Source organism: Myotis lucifugus, unplaced genomic scaffold (genome assembly GCF_000147115.1).
Source record: "Myotis lucifugus unplaced genomic scaffold, Myoluc2.0 scaffold_435, whole genome shotgun sequence".
NCBI lineage: Eukaryota > Metazoa > Chordata > Mammalia > Chiroptera > Vespertilionidae > Myotis > Myotis lucifugus.
Window position 1 is genome coordinate 620584 of NW_005871483.1, and position 24871 is coordinate 645454.

The following is a 24871-nucleotide window of genomic DNA, read 5'->3' on the forward strand; positions in this document are numbered from 1 at the left end:
TTCATCCACAGGCTGTGAAAACTAATTTGAGTAAGGTGCAATTCCACTGAAAACTTTCTCATTTTAAGATTTTTTAAGACACTGAAATGAACCAAGTACCAGAATGCTGTCTTTAAAGTTTCAGGACATATTTAGGTTAAAATATAGAATGATCTAGAATTCTTGGTCTCCCAGTTAATTTAAACAGGGTGACTGGCAGCTCCTAACTCCGCCCTTTTACACCCCTCAGAGCTGAAGTCCAGGGAGGAGCGCCTGGCCATCAGGGTAAGTCCTGAACTCACCCCAGGGGGACCCCCGTCTCACTTGGGGAGCGTGTTTGGGAACAAGAGGGCCACTGCTAATCAACACTTCACATGTCATGGCGCCCCCACTAGGAGTAGAACCAGACCAAAAGGCAGCAGGTTCTCTGAGGTGACAACCTAAGCAGAACAAAGGGAAGGACCGGAGGCCAGCTCTTCTGGGCCCGGCAGTTTTCCTTCCTGGAATGGTGTAACCTGAGAGAAGAGCTTTCCTGGAAGCTGCTTTAACAGCAGAACAAAAGCATCCGCCCCCTGGCTGACATCCCATTTCTAGTTTTAAAGAACGTTAAGACCCTACATTTGGCACTCAAGGAACTGTACCTTTTAAATCTGCCAAACTGAAGGAGGGCTCATGTCACAAAATACACTGTGAATACATCTGTTTCATTAGGCACTACCTACACCAAAACCTGTCCCTTTTTAACTTGAAATTTTATTAAGAAATATCATACAAACAGAAGCACACAGGGTACAGCCAGAAGGAACCACGCACTCAATTCCATGTATTTAACAGCCTGGTTCTGACCTTCACAGAAATATCAGCCGAGTGGAAGTGTTCTTCTGCAGCTTGCTTTTCTGACCAGTCATCCATGTTCACACCTGTAGCTGTAGTTCAGGTTGACTTGTGTGGAATTCCACTGTAGAATATATCACAATACTTATCCAGTGGGTTATTAATGGACATTTGGGGGCCTTTCCAGGTTTTTGTTGTTTTTCCCCCTTTTCTTCCTACTACAAATGACACTGTTATAACATTCTAAGTCCATCTCCTGGCACACATGTGTAAAGAGTTTCTCTAAGGTATGTATCTAGGGGGTTAGAAGAGCCACAAGAGAAATTATGACACAGCTAGTGTCAACCTGTCTCCCATTTTTTCTGAATATTCTTAAATCTGTTGACAACTGATCTATTTGGGATGGCTGAGAGGAAGAGAAAGATTAACTATGAAACGCTCAAACTGCATTGTTAAAATAGACACTAAAAATCTGATACAGTGAAAACCATTTCTCAGCACTGGTTTACTTGAAACGTACTGCTAGGTCTCCCATGTTTCAAAATGCAGGAGTGAGACAGCAAGATTCACAACATGTGGTATACTATCATATATTATAAAAAACTACACATGCAGGCTTACATCCCCCCTAAGCCCACTTCCCCACAAAACACCACTTGGAAGAGTAATTGATAACAGTCGTAGCTCCTGTAGAGGAAGAACAGAGGGACAGGAGAAGGAAAACATGGATCACTAAACACTTCTACTGATGTACTGTTTAGAATTTTTAAAAAATTTTATTTTTCTACCGTTGCTTTTTTTGAACCATGTACAAGCACTATGATTGTGATACAAATTTTTTTAAAAAAGTAGTCAGCTGGGGTTCTTTGACACAAAAAAACTAAAAATCAGTCCGAACTCAAACTTGTAAATCCGAATAAAGTCCCATTCCACAGAAAGTGTAAACAATTCTCAAGTGTATTTCCTGTTTCATGCACTTTAGAAAAAAATGTTTAAAAACATTCACACAGCTTATCTACAATGCATTTTTAAAAGCACAGAATGGATGCAAGCCCAAAAAACTTCTAACCTAGGTTGTAGAGCGTCGGCCTGCGGACTGAAGGGTCCCAGGTTCGATTCCGGTCAGGGGCATGTGCCTGGGTTGCGGGCACATCCCCAGTGGGAGATGTGCAGGAGGCAGCTGATCGATGTTTCTAGCTCTCTATCTCTCTCCCTTCCTCTCTGTAAAAAATCAATAAAATATATTTTTAAAAAAAAATAAATAAAAAAATAAAAAAATAAAAAGTCTTAACAAAAGGGGTAGATCAATACAATGTACAAGAGTCTCTACATTGCAGTTGGGAGGATGCCAGAGCAGGAGACACAATTCCCAGGGCAATTAAAAAAAAAAGAGGCACCACAAAAAGTAAGCTATCAGAGTGATACCATAGGTGATGGCTGGTCAATTAAAAGTTCACCCCATTTATTTTAATCAATGAATTGTTTTAAACCTTTTCTTTTAGAGACATATGCTGAAATATTTACAGATTAAATGATACATGTGAGACCTGAAAATGATTAAGGGGGGGAGTAGGGGACAAACACACATACAAAATAAGATAAGCCTTGAGTATTACCAGTGATGAGTTTTAACAGAGGTTAATGATACTGGTTCTACTATGTGTATGTCTTTTATTGGCTCCCCTTAAAGGCTTTTCAGAAAGGAAACATGCATTAACCAACTAGCAACTTTTAGGTCTGCAAGGCTGAAATGTGTATTTCTTATACAGAGCCTCTTAGTACTGGATTCTTATGAATTTGATTACTAAGAATCATTTCCCCTTAAGCCTAATAAATTTTGGGTGTTGGGAGTGACCCAACTTCTAGAGCTCCATAACTAATTAATCCTGGACACTTTAAGGAGCCAGGCCTCCCTCCAAATCCCACATAACTTCAATATCAACCTAAGTGTTTGTAGAGATACTCATTTCCTGTACATTATTAAAACGTTAGCTATTCCAAGTGAGGCAGAAAGGAATAATAAACCTGGCATTTTAATACCTTAATACTTAATAATAGAATATAGTAACCTGTCACTTTAAATTCTTTCTCCCTACAGGTAATCATGTCTAACTACACAAAGCAATGCTTGGAGGTGGCTGATTTTGTGTTAGATTGTTTTTTCATCCCATCTTAATTATCATGTGAATCATCTTTGACAAATTCAGATAACCCATTTGCTGCATCTTCAGAATCACTTAGGTAAGCCAGGAGTGCACTGTCCTCAAAGCATTATCTCATAGAGCCTCTGAATTGTCAGCTTCATGGTTTTCCAAAGCTGGGTGGAGAGTATTTTAGTAAATTCTGTGACAGTTCATTATGCCTATTGAAAAAATGCAGTGGCATAACACTGAGGCATAGACCTACTAGATTCCATGTGCTAGCTCTCCAACATGGAGCCAGATGACCTTGGGTAAGTCATTTAAACCACTCACTCAATTTCTTTACCTATAAACTGATGGCAATACTTGAAAACTATAAATCACAAAATATGACATGTAACGAGGTAATTTTATACAGTTGTTGACAGAGTGGGCTATCAATAGGAACTCGCTACCAAATTTTCCATACGTGGCCAAAGGGGAAAGAAATCATCAGCTTATCCATCAGTTTTTAAAAAAATCCTTGTTAAACGTATTACACACCCATAGAAATTTACATTTGTATTCTAACAAGATTGGGTAAAAGAAATCTTGATACACGATTTAAAACAAAGACCAAAAATGAGTTAAAAGTTCTTGAATGCTCTTCTACACCATTACACCACAGCTAGAGGATAGTGATCATCAGACGGATGTGTTGAATTTACTACCACTAAAGATCTCTCTCAGAGATGTAAAAATATATTGTAGTGCACTATACATCTTTGCTACTTAAAAGCAAAATTCAAATTTACTCCTAACTACCCCAAATTGAAGCACCATTATTAAAAACATTTAAACTGTGGAAATGCTATAAAAATTAGTCTTAAACAGAACCACATAAAACTGTGCACTAATACCTCTAGTGTAACAGTGTACCTCTTATATTTAAAACAAGGGACTAGTTCAGAGTCAATGCCTTTATTAGAAAAAGATGAATACTAAAACTTTCCAATGACAGAGACAATCAAATCTGTAACAGAAAGTCAGATACTTTATTTTCACTTCTAAATCCAAAGGCTAGGAATAGCAGTTGTAAAAATGGAATCCCACTTAGTCTGATTCACACGAATACTAACGTTTAATCCTGTTTTCAAAGTCCAAGAGTGAAAACTTGCAATTAAACACTGAGCAAGCCACATGTTTAGGTAATATTTCTTAAAAAGTCTTAAAGAAAAAAATATGATACATGACCTAAGTTTTCAGTGGCATATATATATTAACACATGTTCTGAAATCTGGTAGGTCACATGAGTCCTGAATTAATTTTTAATAATAATAATAAAAAAAACAACTAACTGAGCTTTATACTTTTTCTATGCCACTATAGTTTTCTTTCACCTCATTTTAATGTCGGTCTTCACTTTATGCCGTTTTCAGTTTTCTTCCAAAAATCTTCGAACAGTAGTCCTATAATGCAAAATTTGGGGAAAAATGATAATTAGACAACATGCAAAAGGCAAACTTTTATGACTAAGTGTTGGCCCAGTCACTAACTGCTAATAATATATGTATATAGAATGTTTTTGTATTCTTTTTCATTACCAAGGCATCAGTGTGGTCTTAAAGCCATGTGCCTGTGTATACTTGCCTATGTGGGAATGGCTCACACAGACACCACATTATACTGCTGTCCTAGAAAAGGAATGCCACCGATAAATCAACTAATTGGTACTCCCTTTCATTAGGAATGTTCTATCCCACGCCACTAGCCCAAAGAATGAATAGTTTGTAGGTTTTAAGAACTCTGATAAAACCTGACTTTTAATAGTTCTTTAAAAACCCAAATTCATTCTGTATGGTTCATCAGTTCTTTACATTTCAGAGTGAAAATGTCTATCCTTGCTATTCACTGCTGCTTTAAATGTATCAGCCAGTGACTATTCCTATATACCTATGGTTGACTGCAAAATTCTCCTACACAGTAGGAAATATTAAACACATACCTCTTAAAGACTTGAGAATTGCATTGAATGTAACAAGGCGAATAATATGAAGTGTTTATTGTATTTAAAATTCTTTAAAGATATCTAATTCTGGGCACCACTGCATCCCTACATACAGTTGAAAAAAAATTCCATTCTGTTAACATTTGATTTATAAGTTTCACGCAATACACAAAAAACCCCTCTGTGCTTCTTGTAAAGAACAAAAAAGATACACAACAGTTAAGCGTAAAGATCACAGGCAATAGCATTCAAACATGGATGTGGGTAGAGAAAGGAGTACCTGGCATGAGTACCTGCTTAGTTTGACTGAATCCTTGATTTTTAATTTGGCTTTTCATGGGCCGCTCACAACACCAACGCTGTGTGAGGTATGGTAGTCAGCTGCAATAATTCATAAACCCTACACTTCCATCAATCCAATGCTACTGGCTCTCGAGTTACAGAACAAACTGCATTAGAATGCAAGGCAATAAAGCAAAAAACTAGAAACATCCTTGACAAAGAAATAACTAGCAGTTTAATTAAAACAAAGTAGTCCAACATGTGCCTCAGAAATATTTAAGTTTTTAAAGCAATGTCTCTGCCAATGTACCAACACAAGATGGACTTAATACCAAAAAGAAAAAAAAAACATTTCAACCTTTTTATTTAAAAAAATAAAAAGAAATGACAGCAAAATCCCTAAAAAAAGGATAATTAACTGTTCAATGGCGACTACATTACAAATGTGGGCAGTAATTTCCAAAGAGGCACTCTATTGGGGGCACGGGTCTGCTACAAAAGCTGAGACAAAACAATGTACCTCAACACGTTTTGCAGGACTACACTGTCTTTTCCTTCAGAAGATGTATGTCTTCTTACTCGGCTTAGTTCCATCTTCATCTGTGCATACTTACGCTGCACTGTCAAACAGTAACAAAAAGCCCTAATCAAAGTGAGAAACAATACACTTACCTCTGTCTGATCTGAGGTCTTATCAGATCAGTTTTAATTGGACTGAGTGTCACCTTCAGATTTAATGTCTTCACTGGTCCCATTGACCTCATTCTTAGTATCACTTTCCTTTGATTCAGTGTTTGCGTCTTCACTCTGTTTTTCTCGACTACTGGACTTCACACTACTTTTTTTATCATCAGATCCCCTCTTTTCTGCCATAAAAGAAGACATTGATCATGGATTTTAAAGTAAAATACATGATACTTTGAAAAGTGAAACAATCAAGAGATAAAAAGACAATCACTTCCCACAGACTACAAAATACACAGTTTGGTCAATCCATCAAAGAGATAAAATCAGTAATTTATGGAGGAGTGGGAAATCAGAGAAAACAAAAGGTAAAATAGTGGGCAAATTATCCAACTAGTAAGAATCTAAAGTACAGGTAAGTCCAAATCACTGCAGAAACTAAAATTTAAGTAAATTTTATTTAGGGTAAAAACCACCAAAAAGCAATGGGAAAGATATGGAAGACAGTACACAGAAGCTGTGTTCACATGAAGTAAATTTATTAAGTTAAATGGGTGAAAAAAGTTGTATATTTAGTAGGCACGTTTCTCCAACTATTTTTAAGTACAAAAGATTGCTTACATATCTATACTAGAAGCCCAGTGCACAAAATGCGTGCACTGGTAGGGTCCCTAGTGGCTGCTGGCCGGCCCCGCCCCCTGGTCAAACTCCGGAACTACTACTGGTAGAGGGGACAATTTGCATACTATGCTTTTATTATATAAATTATATTTGAATGCCCAAGGACAAGCCCAATGAAGGAAAGTGGGTCTTAAATCTCAATCCAAGTACTGAACTTGTTTACGCTTTGCTAAGTAATATTTAGGCCAACTCAAGAGTTGTTTTTCTAAAAGGAGACATTAAGTTCAACTCAGCTACAAATAAAGAAGAATGAAAAAGTGAGTCTCGAGGTTTTTCTTGTACTGTTTTCTTTGGAATGGTGACGCCTCAGACTAAAGGTAAAAAGTGGTACACAGAATAAGTACAGGGTAGCCTTTTCAGTTCCAAGCATTACCTAACAAAAGTTTTCTACAGGAAATGTTAAAGCAACCTACAAACTTTCTGGGGAAAAAAACACATTTTTTTATCCTTACAACTAAGTTAAGAATAGCTGGTCTAGCAGACTAGTTCATAAGACAGACGTTTTAAGAGAAGCAGAACCCTTCACAGAACCTGGACAAAGGTGTTAAGACATAACATTAGTAACTGGGAGAGGAATGGTAATGAAAACAAAAAATGGTATAAGGGACACCATCCAAAGAATGTAAGAATTGAAAATCTTATGTGAAGGAGCATGGTCAGTCCACAACACTTGCAAAATGCACAAAGCAACGTCCAAGTAGCTGACTGTAGGACTTGCTTCACGTCTGTCTGTCCACTTATGAGAACTGTGCCAGTACAGTGTGCTCTAACTGACCTTGTGGGAAAGTCCTCCCTTTGTGCCTTATGGGCTTCTCCGGTGCACAGGTAGCTTCAATGAGGAAGAGTCGTCTTGTTGCCCCGTAGAGGACTAGTAGTCAGTCCAATAATCTTATCTTCTGCCCTATGTAAATATGGTAGATCTTAATAGTCCTAAGGACATCCACAAAGTGTGGTGGATTTTAGGGCTATGGATTAAAAAAAGGGAACTCTCTTGACAAAGAGAGTACCCTAAATTGGTTGGTGGTAAGAAAAATGGGTTTGTGTGAGAAATCACTTTTCATTTGCCGAGTTAGATAAAGTGCTTCCATCACAGCACCCGGAGTAGTGAACTCCCTCTTACTCATTAGCATTATCAAATGTTGGCTACTGCTCATATCTGGCCTCAAAGTTCAGACCTTCAGTCATTTATATACCTGGGAGTGCCTGAGTGGCAATTTCAAAAGCCAATAAAATCATATCACTTCTAAAAGAGGCCCCAAAGTTAAAGATAAATCAATCACAGCACACTCAGCCGTTCAAGATGGATCTGATGCAGTTTTCTCTGAATCAAGCCTTCTATCCTTCTCAATATCTCACCAGGAAAATCCCGGTTTGTCATATTCTAAACACAACACATCTTAGTTTACTTGAAAGTTATATTACATTCCATGATGTCATTACAATTAGGATTATAGCTAAGCAATTCAGGACATCTTTTTTTATCCAGAAATTACGTAAGCACATCTGTTTTAGGCCAGTGGCTTTTATTGTTCAACGTTGATCCCAGATAGCTATGAAAGCTTGCTAACTTTTGTCCCTGAGAACCAATCCAACTATTTTAAGTAACATGAATGATGTTATAACAAAGAACTTTAGTTCTCAAAGATAAGTGATTAATTTGATCTCTGACATCAATATCTGCCTCTTAAGATTTGACCCCTCACCCAAAAATACATCATACAGAAAGTCTTACAAAAATGTTGGGTAAAACTTTCTCAAAGCTAACAGTTATTCCTGTGTAGCCTCTGAATCACAGATGTAACTTCTGAACTTAAATGGCAAATACTAAAGCTCATGCAAGTTTAAAAAACGGTCCCTGTTTCCTATGTTTTAACATTTGCTCCATGTTGTAGAAAAAGCCAATATATGTAAATATATTTTAAAAGAAAGTGAACTGATTTAAGGAAAAATAAAAGCAAAAGACCAAAAATAAGTTTACTGTTTGCGCTGCTAGTTCTCTAATTCACTCTAGCAAAAACCCGAGTCTGACCCCCTCCAACCAAAAAAACCAGAACAAGCTAGTTCCATAAAGAAAACGATAAACGAGTACCACATGAATGTCCAGTACAATAAACTCAAACAGCAGCACACACATTATGTGGTGACCAAACACGGACACAGGCAGAAGAGTATGGAACAAGCAGAGCCAAGAAAATTAGAAATAGGCCCTCTCATTCCTAAATGTCATGCAAAGCAGAATAGTTAATATAAAAGACGCTCAAAGAATCTGAAGAAAATGAAGAAGACCTCGATTATTAAAAGAATTATCTTTCAATAAAGGCTAAGTTAAAGGATGAGAATATCCTTGTGAAAACATGCCAAAGACAAAATGGGACAGCCTATTAATAGTGCACAATAAACCAAATACTAAAATGCCACAGGAAACAAACAAAAAAAGTAGAGGGGAAACAGCATGATGTTTCATTAGAAAACATGGTTAAAACACATGGTAAGATACTAAACTTCTGTGAACTTAGAAGTTAATTACTGCCCTAGCTGGTTTGGCGCAGTGGATAGAGCATCGGCCTGCGGACTGAAGGGTCCCAGGTTCGACCGCCAGTAGGGGGTGTGTAGGAGGCAGCCGATCAATGATTCTCTCTTACCACTGATGTTTCTATCTCTCCCTCTCCTTTCCTCTCTGAAATCAATAAAAATATATATTAAAAAAAAGTTAATTACTGAGTTACATGAATGTTACACATGAGGACCAACGCAACAGTGTACATTTACTCTGCAAGACATATTATGGAACACTACAGCAGATTTTTTTTTAAATGCTGCCAATAACCAAGTTAATATATTCTACAGCTTAAAAACACCTGAAAGATAATGCAATACTTAGAATAATCTAGATCAGTGATCGGTAAACTCATTAGTCAACAGAGCCAAATATCAACAGTACGATTGAAATTTCTTTTGAGAGCCAAATTTTTTAAACTTAAACTATATAGGTAGGTACATTGTTATTAACTTAATTATGGTACTCCTAAGGCTTAGGAAGAGCCACACTCAAGGGGCCAAAGAGCCGCATGTGGCTCGCGAGCCGCAGTTTGCCGACCACGGATCTAGATAAGACTTCAGGTTATAAATTGAATAATGTAGTTTTAATGTGTCCTAAGAAAACACCAGGTCAACTGTCATTCTCACAAATTAGAGCAGGAGAGGGGACAATAATGCCCATCTCCCACTGAATGGTGATCACTGTTAAGTGAAAAGGAGTATAGCTTGAAAATGGAACTCTGCCATTTCAAAGAAGATTGAGGAGGCAAGAGTGTAAAAATAGTACTTAATGAATCAAATTCTCACATAAACTAACCTTTCTCCTTGGATTTTCTATCTTGTTCTCTGTCCCGACTTTTGCTCCTGTGCTTGTATGACTTTCGATCCCGGCTTTTTGATCTCCTTCGATCTCGACTACGAGATCTATGCTTTCTTTCGGATCTATCATGGCTTCTGCTTCTTCGGCGATCTCTACTTCTTAATAATTTAAAATGAAAGGAAAGCAGTTTCAGCTGATATTACAAGAGAAATTATATACCACTGAATAAATAATAAGATTAAACTAAATTTCCCCTTAAAAGGCAAATGAATATAATTTACTAAACCCATTTACACTAGACATCTTAAGAACTGAAAATCTAACTTCAATTTTTCAAATAGTGCTAAGATAGTTATCATGCTCTTTGACCCCTTCTTTTTTTTTTTTTAAATATATTTTATTGATTTTTTTACAGAGAGGAAGGGAGGGAGATAGAGAGTCAGAAACATCGATGAGAGAGAAATATCGATCAGCCGCCTCCTGCACATCTCCTACTGGGGATGTGCCCGCAACCAAGGCACATGCCCCTGACCGGAATCGAACCCGGGACCCTTCAGTCCACAGGCCGACGCTCTATCCACTGTGCCAAACCAGTCCCGGCGCTTTGACCCCTTCTTTAATCACAACTCTAATTAAAAGTTAATTTAATTTCATATTTTTGTTTTTAAAGAATTAGTTACGTTTTACTTCTTAATTATGCTTGATGTTGTTCAAAGCAAAAGTAGATAATCTTACCTAAAAAAACTTATAATTTAAATGTTTTCTTAGGACCACTGAGAAGTATTTAAAAGACCACCTAGCCCTAACCGGTTTGGCTCAGTGGATAGAGCATCGGCCTGCGGATTCAAGGGTCCCGGGTTCGATTCTGGTCAAAGGCATGTACCTTAGTTGTGGGCAGATCCCCAGTGGGGAAGTGTGCACGAGGCAGCTGATCGATGTTTCTCTCTCATCGATGTTTCTAACTCTCTATTCCTCTCCCTTCCGCTCTGTAAAAAAATCAATAAAATATATTTAAAAAATAAAAAAAATAAAAGACCACCTAGTAAACTCACTTCCTAAGTAAGATTGCATCAAACCTCCCCAGACTGATGGGAAATTGCCAAGAATTTGCCTTGAAGATGGATTAGTTCACTGATTCAACTTTCATAATCCATCCTCATGCTTAATGATACTTAAAACCATCCCAAGTATCAAGGAATAACAAACACTAGTAATTACTACTGTTTTTACTAATACACGCACTGCACCAGGCACTGTCTCGCGTGTTCTACAAACCTGCTTCGCCTTCTTTCTCTACTTCGTGACCTTTTGTGGTCCCGAGACCTGCTGCATCTTCGGTCAGAAGTTCGGCTTGAGTGGCGACTTCGTGAACGACTTCTCTTTCTTCTCTCCCTATCGCGAGCCCTTTCTTTTTCTCTCTCTTCCTCTTCTCTTCGTCTTTTCCTTTCTCTTTCTTCCCTTTCTCTCTCCCGCTCTTTTTCTCTTTCTTCTCGTTCTTGCTTCTCTTTTTTTAAACGCTCATCACGATCAGGTTCTTCAGTTCTTTTTCTTAATTTTTCCTAAGGAAATAAATTTTTTTAGAGCTATAAACTTTAAAGACATTGTCAAACAATGGTTATCTAACATGGAGCATTTGTAGACCAACTTAGAAAATTTTATGCCTTAAAGGGAAATTCCAACACCACATACATACACAAGATAGCATTACATGACTAAATCCTCAGGAAAATTCTTTTCCCCAAATCATGGAGTGAAGACAATAAAATACTTTTCTTATCTAACTGATTAAGCAAAGTTTTATAGGGATTATCACTGCCTCAAATAACACACTAACAAAATATCACCAAGAGGTTTATATCTATGTAATCAATCTTTAGCCATAATAAAATATATTAGCTATTGCTAAAATATATGTTTAAAAGAAACTTACTTTTAATTCCTCTACAGTAGTTTTGATTTTAGCATAGCCCATGTGCTGTTTTCCCATTAAATGGTCATCTACCCGGGACTGGGCATCTCCTACGATCAAAAAAGCTCCACACACTTCACAAACTTCCATTTGTTTTTCTTGGGCAGCAAAACTCTCAATTGTCTAAAATGATAAATCAGTTATAAGAATGTCTGAGGACGAGAAAACAAACAAACCCCAAAAGAATACTTAACATTTACAGCAGACTTAATTTTGTGAACTGCTATTTCCCATCTCCCCCAGCCTTAATACCAGCAGCAATTGGGTATACTTTTTAGAGAGGGGAAGGGTGACAATAGTAACCACTCTTCGTCTCATCTAGGAAATGCTGAGTCCTCACTGCTCAACTGTAACCATTGAATTATCTGCACCACCTTGAAAAAGTTAATCTTTTAAAAAGCTACCTATTTTATACTCTATTAAGTTCATTTTTTGTTAGATTCAATAGGCTAAAGGTGTCACTTCCATAGTAAAAATGTTTTTCAAAATCATTAAGGTATTAATTGAGCATAATCTGAACATATCCTAGTCAGCAGTTGGGAACCAATTGTATTCTACCATCAATATCCATGAATACATATTCTCTAATTAAGACAGTTTATTAAAAGCTGAAGATATTTTCAGAGTATACCAATATTAAAGATTAATATGTAACGAGTAACTTATTTTAAGAACAAAAAATACACAAATACGATAGTTCCAGTTTGCCCAATCTTCACTAACACTTGATATGGTCAGTCTTTTTTATTTTAGCTATTCTGATAGGTGTACAATAAACCCGAGAATACTCATGATGATATAAGGCACCAGTTGGCAAGCCAGCAGCTAGAGGCCTACTTTTGTAAATAAAATTTTACTGGATAAAAAGCCTCACCCATTTGTTTATGTATTGTCTAAAGCTGCTTTCATAAAGGCAGAGCTAGGTAGCTGCCTCAGGACAGTGTGGCTTGCAAATGTAAAGTATTTATTATGCAGCCCTTTGTGATAAAGGTTTGCTGATTCTTAATGGAGGACACTAGAAAATTGTTCACAGAGGGTCTCAAACAAAAATAGGTTCTAGTAATTCACAGCAAACAGCCTGGGTAAATCAAAATGAGGTTGCTACTCACCGATGTTGTGGACCTAAGCAATTCTCTCTCTTCTTTTAACTGTTCAACTAATTTCATCATTCCTTGGGCTTCTTCTACTTTTCCTTCAGATCCTAATTCTTCAATCTAGGGGGGATTAAAACAAATAAACACATTCAAGCTCCTTTCTAACGAAATCATCCAAATACCTCCCCTCCCCCCCGTGCTTCATTAGCATGGTTGTTTGGGTCTTTCTGTTTGGTTTTGTTCATGAAGCCTCTGTTTATTTACCCTTTTGATTTTTTTATAGCATTAAGAAAGTATACTTGACATGTAATACGCTACTTATTTTAAAGTGCACAATGTGGTTAAATTTTGACACACATGAAACCAATACCTTCATCTAGATAATGAAAACTTCCATCACCCCAATAGATTTCCTTATGCTTCTGTAGTATCTCCTCCCCAAACCACCACTGATTTGCTTTCTTTCACTATAGATTATTTTGCATTTTGTAGAATTTTATATAAATGGAACTATGCACTCTGGGGGGGTGGGGGGGGGGTGGTGCGGGGTGCGGGGCCTGTGGCCTGGCTTCACTCAGCCTAATTAACTTAAAATTCATCATACTGTTACGTGTAATCTATCTATAGAAAATCCTAATAGCAAATCAACTGAATGGCAGAATGACCGATCGCTATGAAGTGCACTGACCACCAAGGGGTAGAGGCTCAACGCAGGAGCTGCTCCCAGCCAGCAGGCCCCAACTGTTGGTGGCAGCAGGGGGCGGGGCCAGCGCCAGGCCAGCCAAGGTGGGTGAGAGCGGAGTCCTTGATCACTCTGCTGGTCGCCCTACAGATCGGCCCTGATTGCCCCGCCAGGCCTAGGGACCCTACCCACGCACAAATTTTTGTGCACTGGGCCTCTAGTTCCTTTATATTACCGAGTAGTATTCCATTGCATGGATACATCATAATTTGTTTATCCATTCACCTGTTGATAGACATTTTAGTTGTAGGTTTTTGTTTTTTTGCCTACTATGAATAAAATTGCTATACACATTGTATACATTGGCATACAACTCTTTGTGTAAACATGTTTTTATTTCTCTTGGGTAAATATCTAGTAGTGAAATGGTTCATGGTATCTCCTTTAACTTAAGAAATAGATAAAACTCTTCTGCAAAGTGGTTATACCATTTAATATTCCAGCAGCAGTGTACCATAGTTCCAGTTTGCCCACATCTTCACTAACACATGGTATGGTCAGTCTTTTTAATTTTAGCTGTTTTGATAGGTGTACAACTAGTACCTTGTTGTGGTTTTAATTTGTATTTTCCTAAGGATATTGAGCACCTTTACACGTATTTATTTGCCATCCTCCTATCTTCTTTGGTTAAATGTTTATTCTAAGTATTTCCTGATACTAATGCACACAGTTCTTACCTGTTGCAGGAGTACATCAATTTTATCTGTTAGAACCTGAATTTTTTCTTCATTTTTGCCTGTTGGGCCAGCTGCCTATTGAAGACAATAAAATGTATTATCAAACAGTAAAGAACAAAAGTAAACATTCAAACTCTCACATATTGTATTTAATAATTAAAATGTTGAATCACAAGGATAGTAACTCAGTTATCTTCAATTTCTGTTAGTCAATTACATATTGTCAGTTACTAACATTTAAGAGAAAAATCTGATTAGCAAAATCAGTATTACATTTACTAATAAAGATTGAAAAAATGCCTTTTAAATAAGTTTTATGTCATTTTAAAAGAACACAAAGTAATGAATGAACTTGAACACAAGTTTCAATACTAGAAAGTTCTCCAGAGAACAAGGACACTTCACAAAGATTGTAAATTAATTTCATTCTCACCCCAGAGGACTGCTGGTTTTGAGATAATGCCAAACGAGCATGGCCTCGTCTAATTCTACGTTCTACTTCTGCAAGTAAACTCTGTAAGTATCGAAGAAAATCTCTCTCATAGCCAACTTTCATGAAACGAGAACTCTTTTCATACCTGATAAAAATGAAAATAAACAAGCATTAAATTTTTTCCAGATCTCTATTCATTACAATTCACATATTCTACCATTACAAGTCCCATAGTTGCATTTAGGCTAAAAGGTAAACTAGGTATTTAAGAAGTGAATTTCTAGTTGTCCCTCCTCCTGGTAAAGGGAAGGTGGTATTTAACATTATGTTTGGTTAAGAGCATAGGTTTTACAATCAGGCAAATCTAGGTGCTTCAATACCAGCTCTACTACTGTATTTGATCTGTGACCTGGACAAGTCTCATTTATAAAACCAGGGTGTCAATAAGCAGCTGTGACGTATCATTATTGGAAGCTACGACTTTCTGCCACCCCCAACTAATGAATAGGATGGACCTCTATCAGGCATTCATTTTACACTAATTCCAATTATTTCTTCACTCCTTTTCCTCTTTAAACCAATGACTGGGAAGAAGGGAGATGGGGGATGACCAAAAACAAAAATAACTTACTGTTTTCGTAGATTTTCATCATGAATTTTTTCACATGGACCTGAAGAAAAAAAACGAGAAATATGAATGTACATAAAGTATTGGTGACCTTACCAACTTTTCCTCTTGCTAAAATAAAAAGTTCCTTCTTCAAATAAAGGGGAAAAAGATTCATTTTTATCATTTGAGTAGTCTGTAGGTACCTAAATCGAGCCTAATGAATAATGAAGCAACATGCCCAAATAAGCACACGAAAACTGTTTTCCTTAGTCTTAGAGATCAGTATAATGGAGAGCAACTGTATGTTAAGAAAAGAGAGAGCGGGAGGAAAGAGAAAATTGTTCCTTACTGCCACCCAAGAAAAAAACTCTGATGAGGGTGTACTGGTCAGAACCACCACTGACATCTTGTTAATTTTGAATATCTGCACATGTAGTCAAACAGTACAAGACTAGCACCCTAGTCTCATCCCTTCCCACCTCTAAAAGGCTACCAATTTTAACTGTTAGCTGTTTCTTCTGGATATTTATAAAGTATCCATATATTCATAAATTCAATGCTTATTTTAGTTGATGTTGGGCATCAAAATTTTAGATTAAATAACTATTCAGTGTTTATAGTTTGACTATGTAAGTACTATTAACTGCTGAGCCAACAAAAGGTGCATTATGATGACACTGAATACACTTCATACTTTGTTAGAATTCTTCATTTGTTTAGTTTTCTATTTACTTCCAAATTCTTCTCAAACACTTTAACTCAGCTATAGAAACTATCTCAACAATAACTTCCTTCAAGATTCAAAACACATCAGAAAATCAGCTTCAGTTTCTTCCACGAATTTTCTGATCTCTTCAATATGGGCTGCTTATTTTCTAAGCCCACTAACAGAGTTGTCATCCTAAGAAATTCCTTTTCTGGTCTGTTTTGAATGCAGTTTACTGGATCTCTTGTTTTTCTCCTTCTTGGTTTATGCCCTTGTGTTGGTGGAATTTCCAGGGAAAAGGTTCATGGGAGATATATTTGTTGAGATCTTGCATGTCTGAAAAAAAAAATCTCTTTTCACCCTCACACTTTCACCTTTGGCCATAAAGCCAACCTAGGTAAAAATATTTGTCAGTCAGAATCCTCAGGGTGTTTCTCCAATGTCTTCAAGCTTCCAGTGTTGTTACCGACAAATCTGAAGCCAGTCTGATTCACAATCTTGTGTGCCCACCCCCAAGATGTTCTGAAATTTCACAATGGTGTGTCTTCTTGGTATGGATCTTTTTCACTTACTGTGCTGAGTACATGAAGACCACATTCAATCTAGAGACTAATATCCTTCAGTATTGCAAATTTTAAATTTTTCTCCTTTCTGTTTTCTCTATCTGGACCAGTGGTTCTCAACCTTGGCTGCACATTAGAATCACCTGGGAATCTTTTTAAAATCCTGATTTCTGGGCCTCATCCTCCAGAAATTCTGTTTCTTTGTTATGGGGTGGGGCCACAACATTAGTAACAAAGAAACAGAATTTCCAGAGGATGAGGCCCAGAAATCAGGATTTTAAAGATTCCCAGGTGATTCTAATGTGCAGCCAAGGTTGAGAACCACTGATCTAGACTCTTACTTCAGCTATTAAGAGAGCTGGGCTAATATTTTAAATCTTTTCTGTCCAATGACCCAACACTCCAGCAAATTTTCTTGATTTTATTCTCAAAATTTTCCAATGATTTCATTTCAGATTTCTCCAGTTCTAATTTCAAGAACTCTTTTTGGTTTTTCAAAAGTTTCATTTTTATATAGCATCCTATTCTTCCTGATATCTTCTAATTTCTCTGATACTAAATTTAGTTAAAACTTTGTTTTCCTTATCTCTAACTCCACTAAATTCTTTTTCACTGTTAGTTTTGGTTAATCTTTCATGTGGAAGGTTTTCTTCAATGTCTGACTGGTGTCCTTGCCTGGGAAACACTTCCAACATCTGACTGGAAGTTGGTATGCACAGGCAGGGTTTGTCAACTAATAGGAGCTTTACCCACTGGAAAATCAGGCATCAAGACTTTCTTTTAGAAGACTCCCCAAGGATCAGTACCTGTAGATCACTTCTCGGGAACTGTTCACTTTCTCTAAAGAATCCTCTTCTCTTCTGCCTGGGGAAAAACATCTGGCTGTATTCTTCTAGGAACAGGGCAGAGGAGGGAATGGGAAAACCCCACTATTAAGAATATAGACTCAGTTAATCTCTCACAGTCTTCAATTTTACTCTTACTGCCCTGTGCTATGTCTGGAGTCCCAATACCTAAACTCTTCCAGCCCTGATGTGCTCCTAATGCTATAGGGCAAGCATTGTGCTTAGTGAACTTCTCTTTTATGGTTCTAAAACAATACTAGTTCTGTACAATCCTTGGGAGAATAGTAAGTCAGTTTTTTTGTTGTTGTTTTTTTTAATCTTGTGGTTCAGTTGAACTAGAGTCTCTTTAATTTCTCCAGAAAGTAACCCTCAGGAATGAGAGAGGAAGAATCACCATATGCACAGGTTTTAAGGGCTGGATCACCTAGACTAGTGGTCAACAGAGGGGGATTATGTCCGTCTCCACCGAGACATTTGGCAGTGCCTGGAGACATTTTTGGTTGTCACAATTGGGGGTTGCTATTGGCATCTAGAGACTAGAGGCCAGGGATGCTGCTAAACATCCTATAAAACACAGGACAGACCCCTAAAACAAGAAAATTACTCAGCTCAAAATGTCAAATGTCAAGGGGAAAAACCCTTAACTAGACTTTCCATTTTCAGTCCCGTGACTCAACTCTGCCTTCTATGGTACCTGGTGCCTCCAAATCCTGAGTCTGTCCACAGTTTTGCTGATCAAACACTTATTTCTGTTTAATATCCCCTTCTGCAGGCTAAATTTTAGGGTACAGGTTTCTCTGCTCTGTTGTTTGTAGCTACTCTTCCATCCACTTTGTCATCTTCCAAAAATTTGTTGACATCTCTAATGATATCTCCTCTTCCATTTATACCTTTTTTGTTTTTAAAATTTCATTTTAGTGGATAGGATTAAGGAGGGAATGTAAACAAACATGTATAATTAACTAAACTGACATTTATTAATAGGTTCAAAAATCTAAGCCAGGAAAGAAATTTCTTTATCAACAATCCTTTAAGATAAAACATTTCAGAATGGTAAAGTGCCATTTTAAATCATAAATTTGATTGTTACATAGAAAATTCACTTACCAAGATCTGAACGAGTATTTGTGAACAATTCCGCAGGACAAAAACCACAGAGATAATATTTACAAACCTAGTGAAGAAAAACAAAGGTGCTTAACCTTAACGTGTCAAATAACTATTTTCTCATTTCTGGATCTTCATCTTTCAACCAAGTAAGTATAAGAACAATTTCATTTGTTAGACCTTTATTAGTTAGGTGATTAGTGGCTTCTGGACTCCTGCATTTCAGTGAGATATGTAAGACTAACGAAGAGATACCAGCTTTTAAAATCACTAACCACCGATGCCCCCCCCGCCATAGCAACAACAAGTATGGGATGATATCTAGAAAAAAAAAATATTTGTTTTTTATAAAAAACAAAAACCCACCAAAACACCCTACACTGTTCTTATTGTTCTAACACTGTTAAAGACCAGAACCAATTTACAGAACCAAGTCATAATAAAGATAACATCCAATTTCTGCTTTTGATACTCTACTCCCATTTTAAATTTATCATGTTGGCAATAGTTAACCTATTATTTTGAAACCGTCATATACATTTTTTCATTTAAAAATCAGGAATACCTGGAAATTTTACTGATGAGGGTTAAAAAAAAAAAAGCCCATCACTCTGTAACCTTACTCACTTCTACCATGGTTGAACCATTCGAAACCACGGTGCCAAAAGAATTTTTAAGACATGCAATACCCAAATTTAGTCAGGGGCATTGACCTCTCTTCCCTTAGATTGTTAAAAAAAAAAAAAAAATGACAACAGCTAACACAATAATAGCGTGTGATGTGAATGACAATTATACTTTTCTTTTGGTCACAGCAGCAAAAAATATATTTTTTGGTGTGCCGCAGAATATTAGTAATTAGTTTGTGTGTGCCATGAGATGAAAAAGGTTGAAAATTGCTGGCTTAATGACTACTCTGGCTGGAAACAAATGCTTCTTTTTAGCTAAAAGAGTTGAATTCATTGTGTGGGTTTTTTTTTTTTTTAAAGAGAAAATGTTTACTATAAGAATTTATAACAAAAATATTCAGTCCAAGCCGTAACCGGTTTGGCTCAGTGGATAGAGCATTGGCCTGCGGACCAAAAGGTCCCAGGTTCAATTCTGGTCAAGGGCATGTACCTTGGTTTCGGGCACATCCCCAGTAGGAGGTGTGCAGGAGGCGGCTGATCGATGTTTCTCTCTCATCGATGTTTCTAACCATCTCTCTCCCTTCCTCTCTGTAAAAAAATCAATAAAATATATATTTAAAAAAAAAATTCAGTCCCTGATAACCTACTGTGTCAGGGTTCAACTATACGTGTTCACACTTTCTATTGTAATTCATTTGCATGCCTTTTATCACATATACACCTTTGCAGTTATGGTTCAGTCTTTTTACTGCCTACTCAAATGTTGGTAACATTTTAATCAATTTTCCATAGCATGCCCATCTAGCCACATGCACCCCCCCCCCCAAAAAAAAAACCACCAAGAGCCTTAGCTATAACACTATTTAAGATTCCTCAGGCCCTAGTAACACTTGTCTTCTCTCCCACTCCTTCAGGCTAATTCCTACTAATCCTTTAGGTCCCAGCATTTAAGGGTCATTTTAGGAGGCCTTTCCCGAATACCCCAGGCTGGGTTAGGTGCACCTCTCATTTGTGCTTTTCTCCACTGTGGCACTCGTCACATTGTGTTATGAAGTGCATTCACTCCTTCATATCTGCCACCAGACTGGTGTTCTCTCAGGCCAAGTGCTGTATCTATACTATGCTATATACTACTATAGCTTAAGAGCAATACACTTTTGTTGAATGAATGCAGGAATTCCCCCAACTTACAATTAACAAATGAGAAAATTAAGCATAATTCATAAAATAAGGAAGCACTACATTACTAACTTAAGCTACTTTTTCCCCTTGTGAAGAAATCAAGTCTAATGATACAGTACACACCCACACTTTCCCTAAAGCAATCAATCAAATATGTACTTGAACATTTTCAGTGTTGATAATAGCATTGTCCTTTTTTTTTGTCTCTGTATTTTAGAAATACATAATGATATCATTAAGGCTGAAGTGATGAATTCTCCAAAATAATGGAAGGGGCAGAGAATATAGAGGAAATAATATTGGCCATGTGTTGATAATGTCATATTGGGTATGGGTACATGGAAGCTCAAACTATTCACCCTACTCCTTATGTATGCTCTGAGGAGAAAAGGCAAACAGCAGTTAAGAACACATATTAACACAGACTGCTGGCAACTCCGAGAAGCCAACACTCACCTGCCTGCCATGCATAGAGTAAGGCAGGAAACGCCTGCATTTCTGACAGAAGAACATTCTGGTGACTCTGAATTAAAAATATCTAGTAAAATACTTGAAAGCTCACAAAAATGGTGGACAGAAGTCTTAACTGTTTTTTTCTTTTCTAAGTAACTTCCAAAGTTGATGACAATGTTTGTTAACATTTTGAAGATTTTAGAAAAGAACATTTAATTCAATTCCCCCCTTTAAAAAATGTTTCAGAGAGAGGGACATTGATTTGTAGTTCCACTTAATTATGCATTCATTGGTTACTTCTTGTATGTGCCCTGAGATCGAACCCCCAACCTTGGCATGTCAGGACCATGCTCTAACCAACTGAGCTACCTGGCCAGGGCTCAATTCCCTTTTTAAATAATTAAACCTCCACTGAACAGAGGGCATACTTCAATTTGATAAATGATAAAAGAAATCTCATTTTAGGTATAATGAGAATCAGAGTTAAGTCAACAGTTACATAATTTCACATTTGGGTTGAGATCTATAATGTAAAAATCTCATTTTGAACTACAAAATTCTTACCTATTCTGATAATAACAAGGCTTCTAATGCTTTCTCTGGCAAACACTGAAATCTTCTCATGTGGACACTAACTGAAAGATGCTCTCACTAGACTAGGCAGTTAAAATCATATGCTTTCCTCATTACTGCGGTTGGTTAGGATTAACAAAACTGTTTAACGCAAAATACAATCACAAGGAATAAAATACTAACAAACGAGGCAAAAAGGTGTGTCAATGAATCCTTGGAACACTAAGGCTGATTTCACTTCAGCTGAAAACTTTCCCTCAAATCCAAAGCAATCTGCAAAGGAGTTGGGAACACCTGTTAAGTACAAAAGGCCCTTCCCAAGACTCACTTTTGGTAGTGGAAATATATACATCATTACAAATAAATGAAAGGTGGATAATTTGTATCACAGATGCACCTTACACTTAAAAACGAGCTTTCCCAAGTGCTACTCACAATTAAGAATCCAGGACTAAGAGGTGGGTTAGGAAGCAGTATAATGCTTAAGAGGCCATTATAAAATATGCAGATTTCTGGAGCCTTCCCCCAGACACGCATAATTAGAAGGGGGGAAGGGGTGAAATGCAGAAACCCACATTTAAAACAAATTATACAGGTCTGATATAGACATCTGGGAATGACTTTTAACAATAAGGTAAAGACCTAGCGGGGTAGCTCAGTCGGTTAAGAGCAACGTCCTGATACACCAAGGTTGAAGGTTCGATCCCTGGTCAAGGCACATACAAGAAACAACCAATGAATGCATAAATAAACGGAACAAATTGATGTCTGTCTCTCCCCTCACCCCTCCTCTCTCTCTAAAATCAATAAATGTTTAAAAATTAAACAAATAAAACCACTAAGGTAAAAGTTTCCATTTCAATCATTAAACAAAATAACCCCATCCAGCCGAAATTGCTTTCCCCAACTAGTGCAAAACTTGCAAAGAAAAAAATTTCAATTACAATAGGAATGGAAATGGAAAATATTTTGAAATAGCAGGTTACAGTGAAGGTGAAACCCCTACATTTATATGCAGGAGTTGTCCTTACTCCAAGATTTTAGCACTAACAGCCAGCATAAAATAGCCAAATGACCCGGAAGTGGTGCCACGAACTTCCCAGTAATTCTGACTTATTTAGAAGAGGCCATGTGCTTTGTTCCTGGTCAATGCCAACCTTTCCCCTGCAGTCCTGAATCTGAAATACTAGTAATTGACTTTTTCAAATCCCTGAATCTGGAATGAAGTGCAATCTGTCATTAAAGGCATAAAATACTTTGGTGACAAGTACCAAAAGTTTAAATCAGCGAGAAACACTAAAACTGAAAAGTAAACGGCTGAGATGACATAAAACCTAACTTGCTATTCTGAGAGCCTCATTGCTAATGTTATAAACCTGTAACATATAATGCAATGTGGGAATAAATACCACCACGGAAACAGTTTCTCCACAACCCTGTTCAAAAAACCAAGGAGGTACAGCATAGGCGGCTCCAATCCACAAGGAGGCAATCAAAAGCGATTTTCCCTTTGATTCAAAATTGATAACTGTCTTTTTTGTACATCAACTAAATACTTTTCTGGGGAAAGCTTAGATGGAAAGATTACTGAGTTAAGTGGTAAAAGAAAAAGTTACCACACTGTGAAAAAGAAATGCCTACAAAAAAAGAGGGTCAAGACAAACAACAAAACTACTGTCTCCTATTTAGACAAATAAGGGGGGAACCCCAAAATATTAAAAACCTACAAACTTTCTAAAAGCTTCACTTCTCTTGAGGTCCATGCCAAATATGGGACTCTGACCCCACACACTGAATTCTACCTTAACCCTTCACACTATGGGATCAGGTAGCATCCCGATCCTTTAAACCAGTGGTTCTCAACCTTCCTAATGCCGCGACCCTTAATACAGCTCCTCATGTTGTGGTGACCCCCAATTTCATTGTTACAAATTTAACATAATGAAAGCATAGTGATTAATCACAAAAACAATATGTAATTATATATGTTTCCCAATGGTCTTAGGCGACCTCTATGAAAGGGTCGTCCGACCCCCAAAGGGGTCGCGACCCACAGGTTGAGAACCGCTGCTTTAAACACACACGCATGTTTCGATGCACGGAAAGGACTCGGGTGGCACTAACTTGTTTCCAGGCGCTGCAAAGAGATTTTACTCTGGCCAAAGCTTGTGTTTAGAGAGTAAGCAACTAACTTTTTAAAAAAAATTCTATTTGTTTAACCATTCCTTCTTATTTTGATTAGCGACTGCCTTTAAATTACCATGTTGTTTGATTATAACGGCAAGCCAAGTCAAGTTAAAACCCTACATCTGTTCTTCAGGTAAGACTTAAAATAACCGTTATTGCTCCACGTTCAAAACACCTGGAATACATGAGGGTCTTTTCAGAGAACCGACTGCATGGAAGTGTGAGCAGGGCCACCAAGGCTTGGCTTCGCCACTTAACCGGCCGGCAGATCCCGGGTGGGTGAGCCTCCCGAGCCCCACCTGGGAAACTGGGGGTGTAACAGTTACCCTCACTCACAGGGTCAGAGGACCAAGCGAGTTTTCTAAGAAAAGGCTTTGACAAGCGCTGACTAGAACGTGCTACTATCCAACAACATTTGCAAACAAACCTTTGTAAATACGGGTGAACCCGACCAAGTTAGGACCTCTTTAAAGATTCATTCCCCCAGATAAGCCTCCATTCAGAAATCGGACTACTGTCCCCACGAACCCTGGCCAGAAACGTCGGTCTCGCTACGTCGCTCAGCCCAAATAACGGGAGAATGTATGCTTTTCCCTATTTCATTATGAAATGAAGATTCTGGAGCCCCCGATACAGTAACTCCTTCCCCGCGTGTCCCCTGCGCTGCCTCGACACCAAAACCAAAACAAATCATCCCTCCTGCCCGGACCCGGGCAGACTCCTCCCTCCCAGGCCACGCTCCCGGCTCCCGCCGGCCACGGGCTCAGACACCCGACAGCGTCGCGGTCCTGGCCCCCCGCCCCGAGTCGAGCCGCGGGGACCGGCGGGCCCAAGCCCGCGCCGCCTCCCTCCCCCACGGCGCCCGGGCACAGGCCCAAGGCCCGCGGGACTTACGCTCTCGTGGTCCCACCGCACGTTGCTGCGCTTCTCATCCGGGGCCAGGTTTCGGTCCCGGCCCATTAACTCATCCAACAACTGCGCGGCCGAAATCATGGTGCTTCCCTCGAGCCGCTGCTCCCGCCAGCCCTGGCGCCCACTGAGGAAAACGCCGGCGACCCCGTCGCCAACCTCTCCGGCCGGCACGCTGGCCGAAAAAGCCTCCTCCAAAAAGAAGCCGATAAGACAAAATGGCCGCCGCGCGGGCGCTTTCCCAG

General features: G+C 38.2%; 1 protein-coding gene across 13 annotated transcripts; it reads right to left on the bottom strand.

Moving 5' to 3' along the window:
- Positions 1–664: 664 nt before the first annotated feature.
- Positions 665–24871, bottom strand: LUC7L3 (LUC7 like 3 pre-mRNA splicing factor). 13 transcript variants are annotated; one of them, XR_002826279.1, is made up of 13 exons: positions 24612–24844; positions 18694–18760; positions 15494–15533; positions 14863–15007; positions 14430–14504; positions 13026–13130; positions 11878–12039; positions 11223–11506; positions 9945–10105; positions 5950–6090; positions 5236–5844; positions 4335–4403; positions 665–1500 (listed from the first exon to the last, which is right to left on the bottom strand). XR_002826279.1 is itself a non-coding variant. In XM_023744182.1 (13 exons), the coding sequence occupies exons 1-12, from the start codon at positions 24708–24710 to the stop codon at positions 4370–4372; spliced, it is 1413 nt and encodes a 470-aa protein (XP_023599950.1). In that variant the 5' UTR covers positions 24711–24844; the 3' UTR covers positions 665–1500; positions 4335–4369. The 13 variants fall into 13 exon arrangements, 9 of the variants coding, with proteins under 9 accessions (XP_023599950.1, XP_023599951.1, XP_014323690.1 ...); XM_023744182.1 differs by having other exon boundaries at positions 5745–5844; XM_023744183.1 differs by lacking the exon at positions 665–1500 and having other exon boundaries at positions 3899–4403; positions 5236–5301; positions 5745–5844.

What these genes read in the sequence shown, in the direction of transcription:
- LUC7L3 (XM_023744182.1), bottom strand. Translation starts at nt 24,710, where the DNA reads ATGATTTCGGCCGCGCAGTTGTTGGATGAGTTAATGGGCCGGGACCGA. An exon ending in TGCTTAGGTCCACAACATCG is followed by an intron (nt 12,040 to 13,025) that starts GTGAGTAGCAAC and finishes TTATCATTTTAG; the next exon opens with ACAATTGAGAGTTTTGCTGC. An exon ending in GTCCTGCAAAACGTGTTGAG is followed by an intron (nt 4,404 to 5,744) that starts GTACATTGTTTT and finishes TTTGCATTATAG; the next exon opens with GACTACTGTTCGAAGATTTT.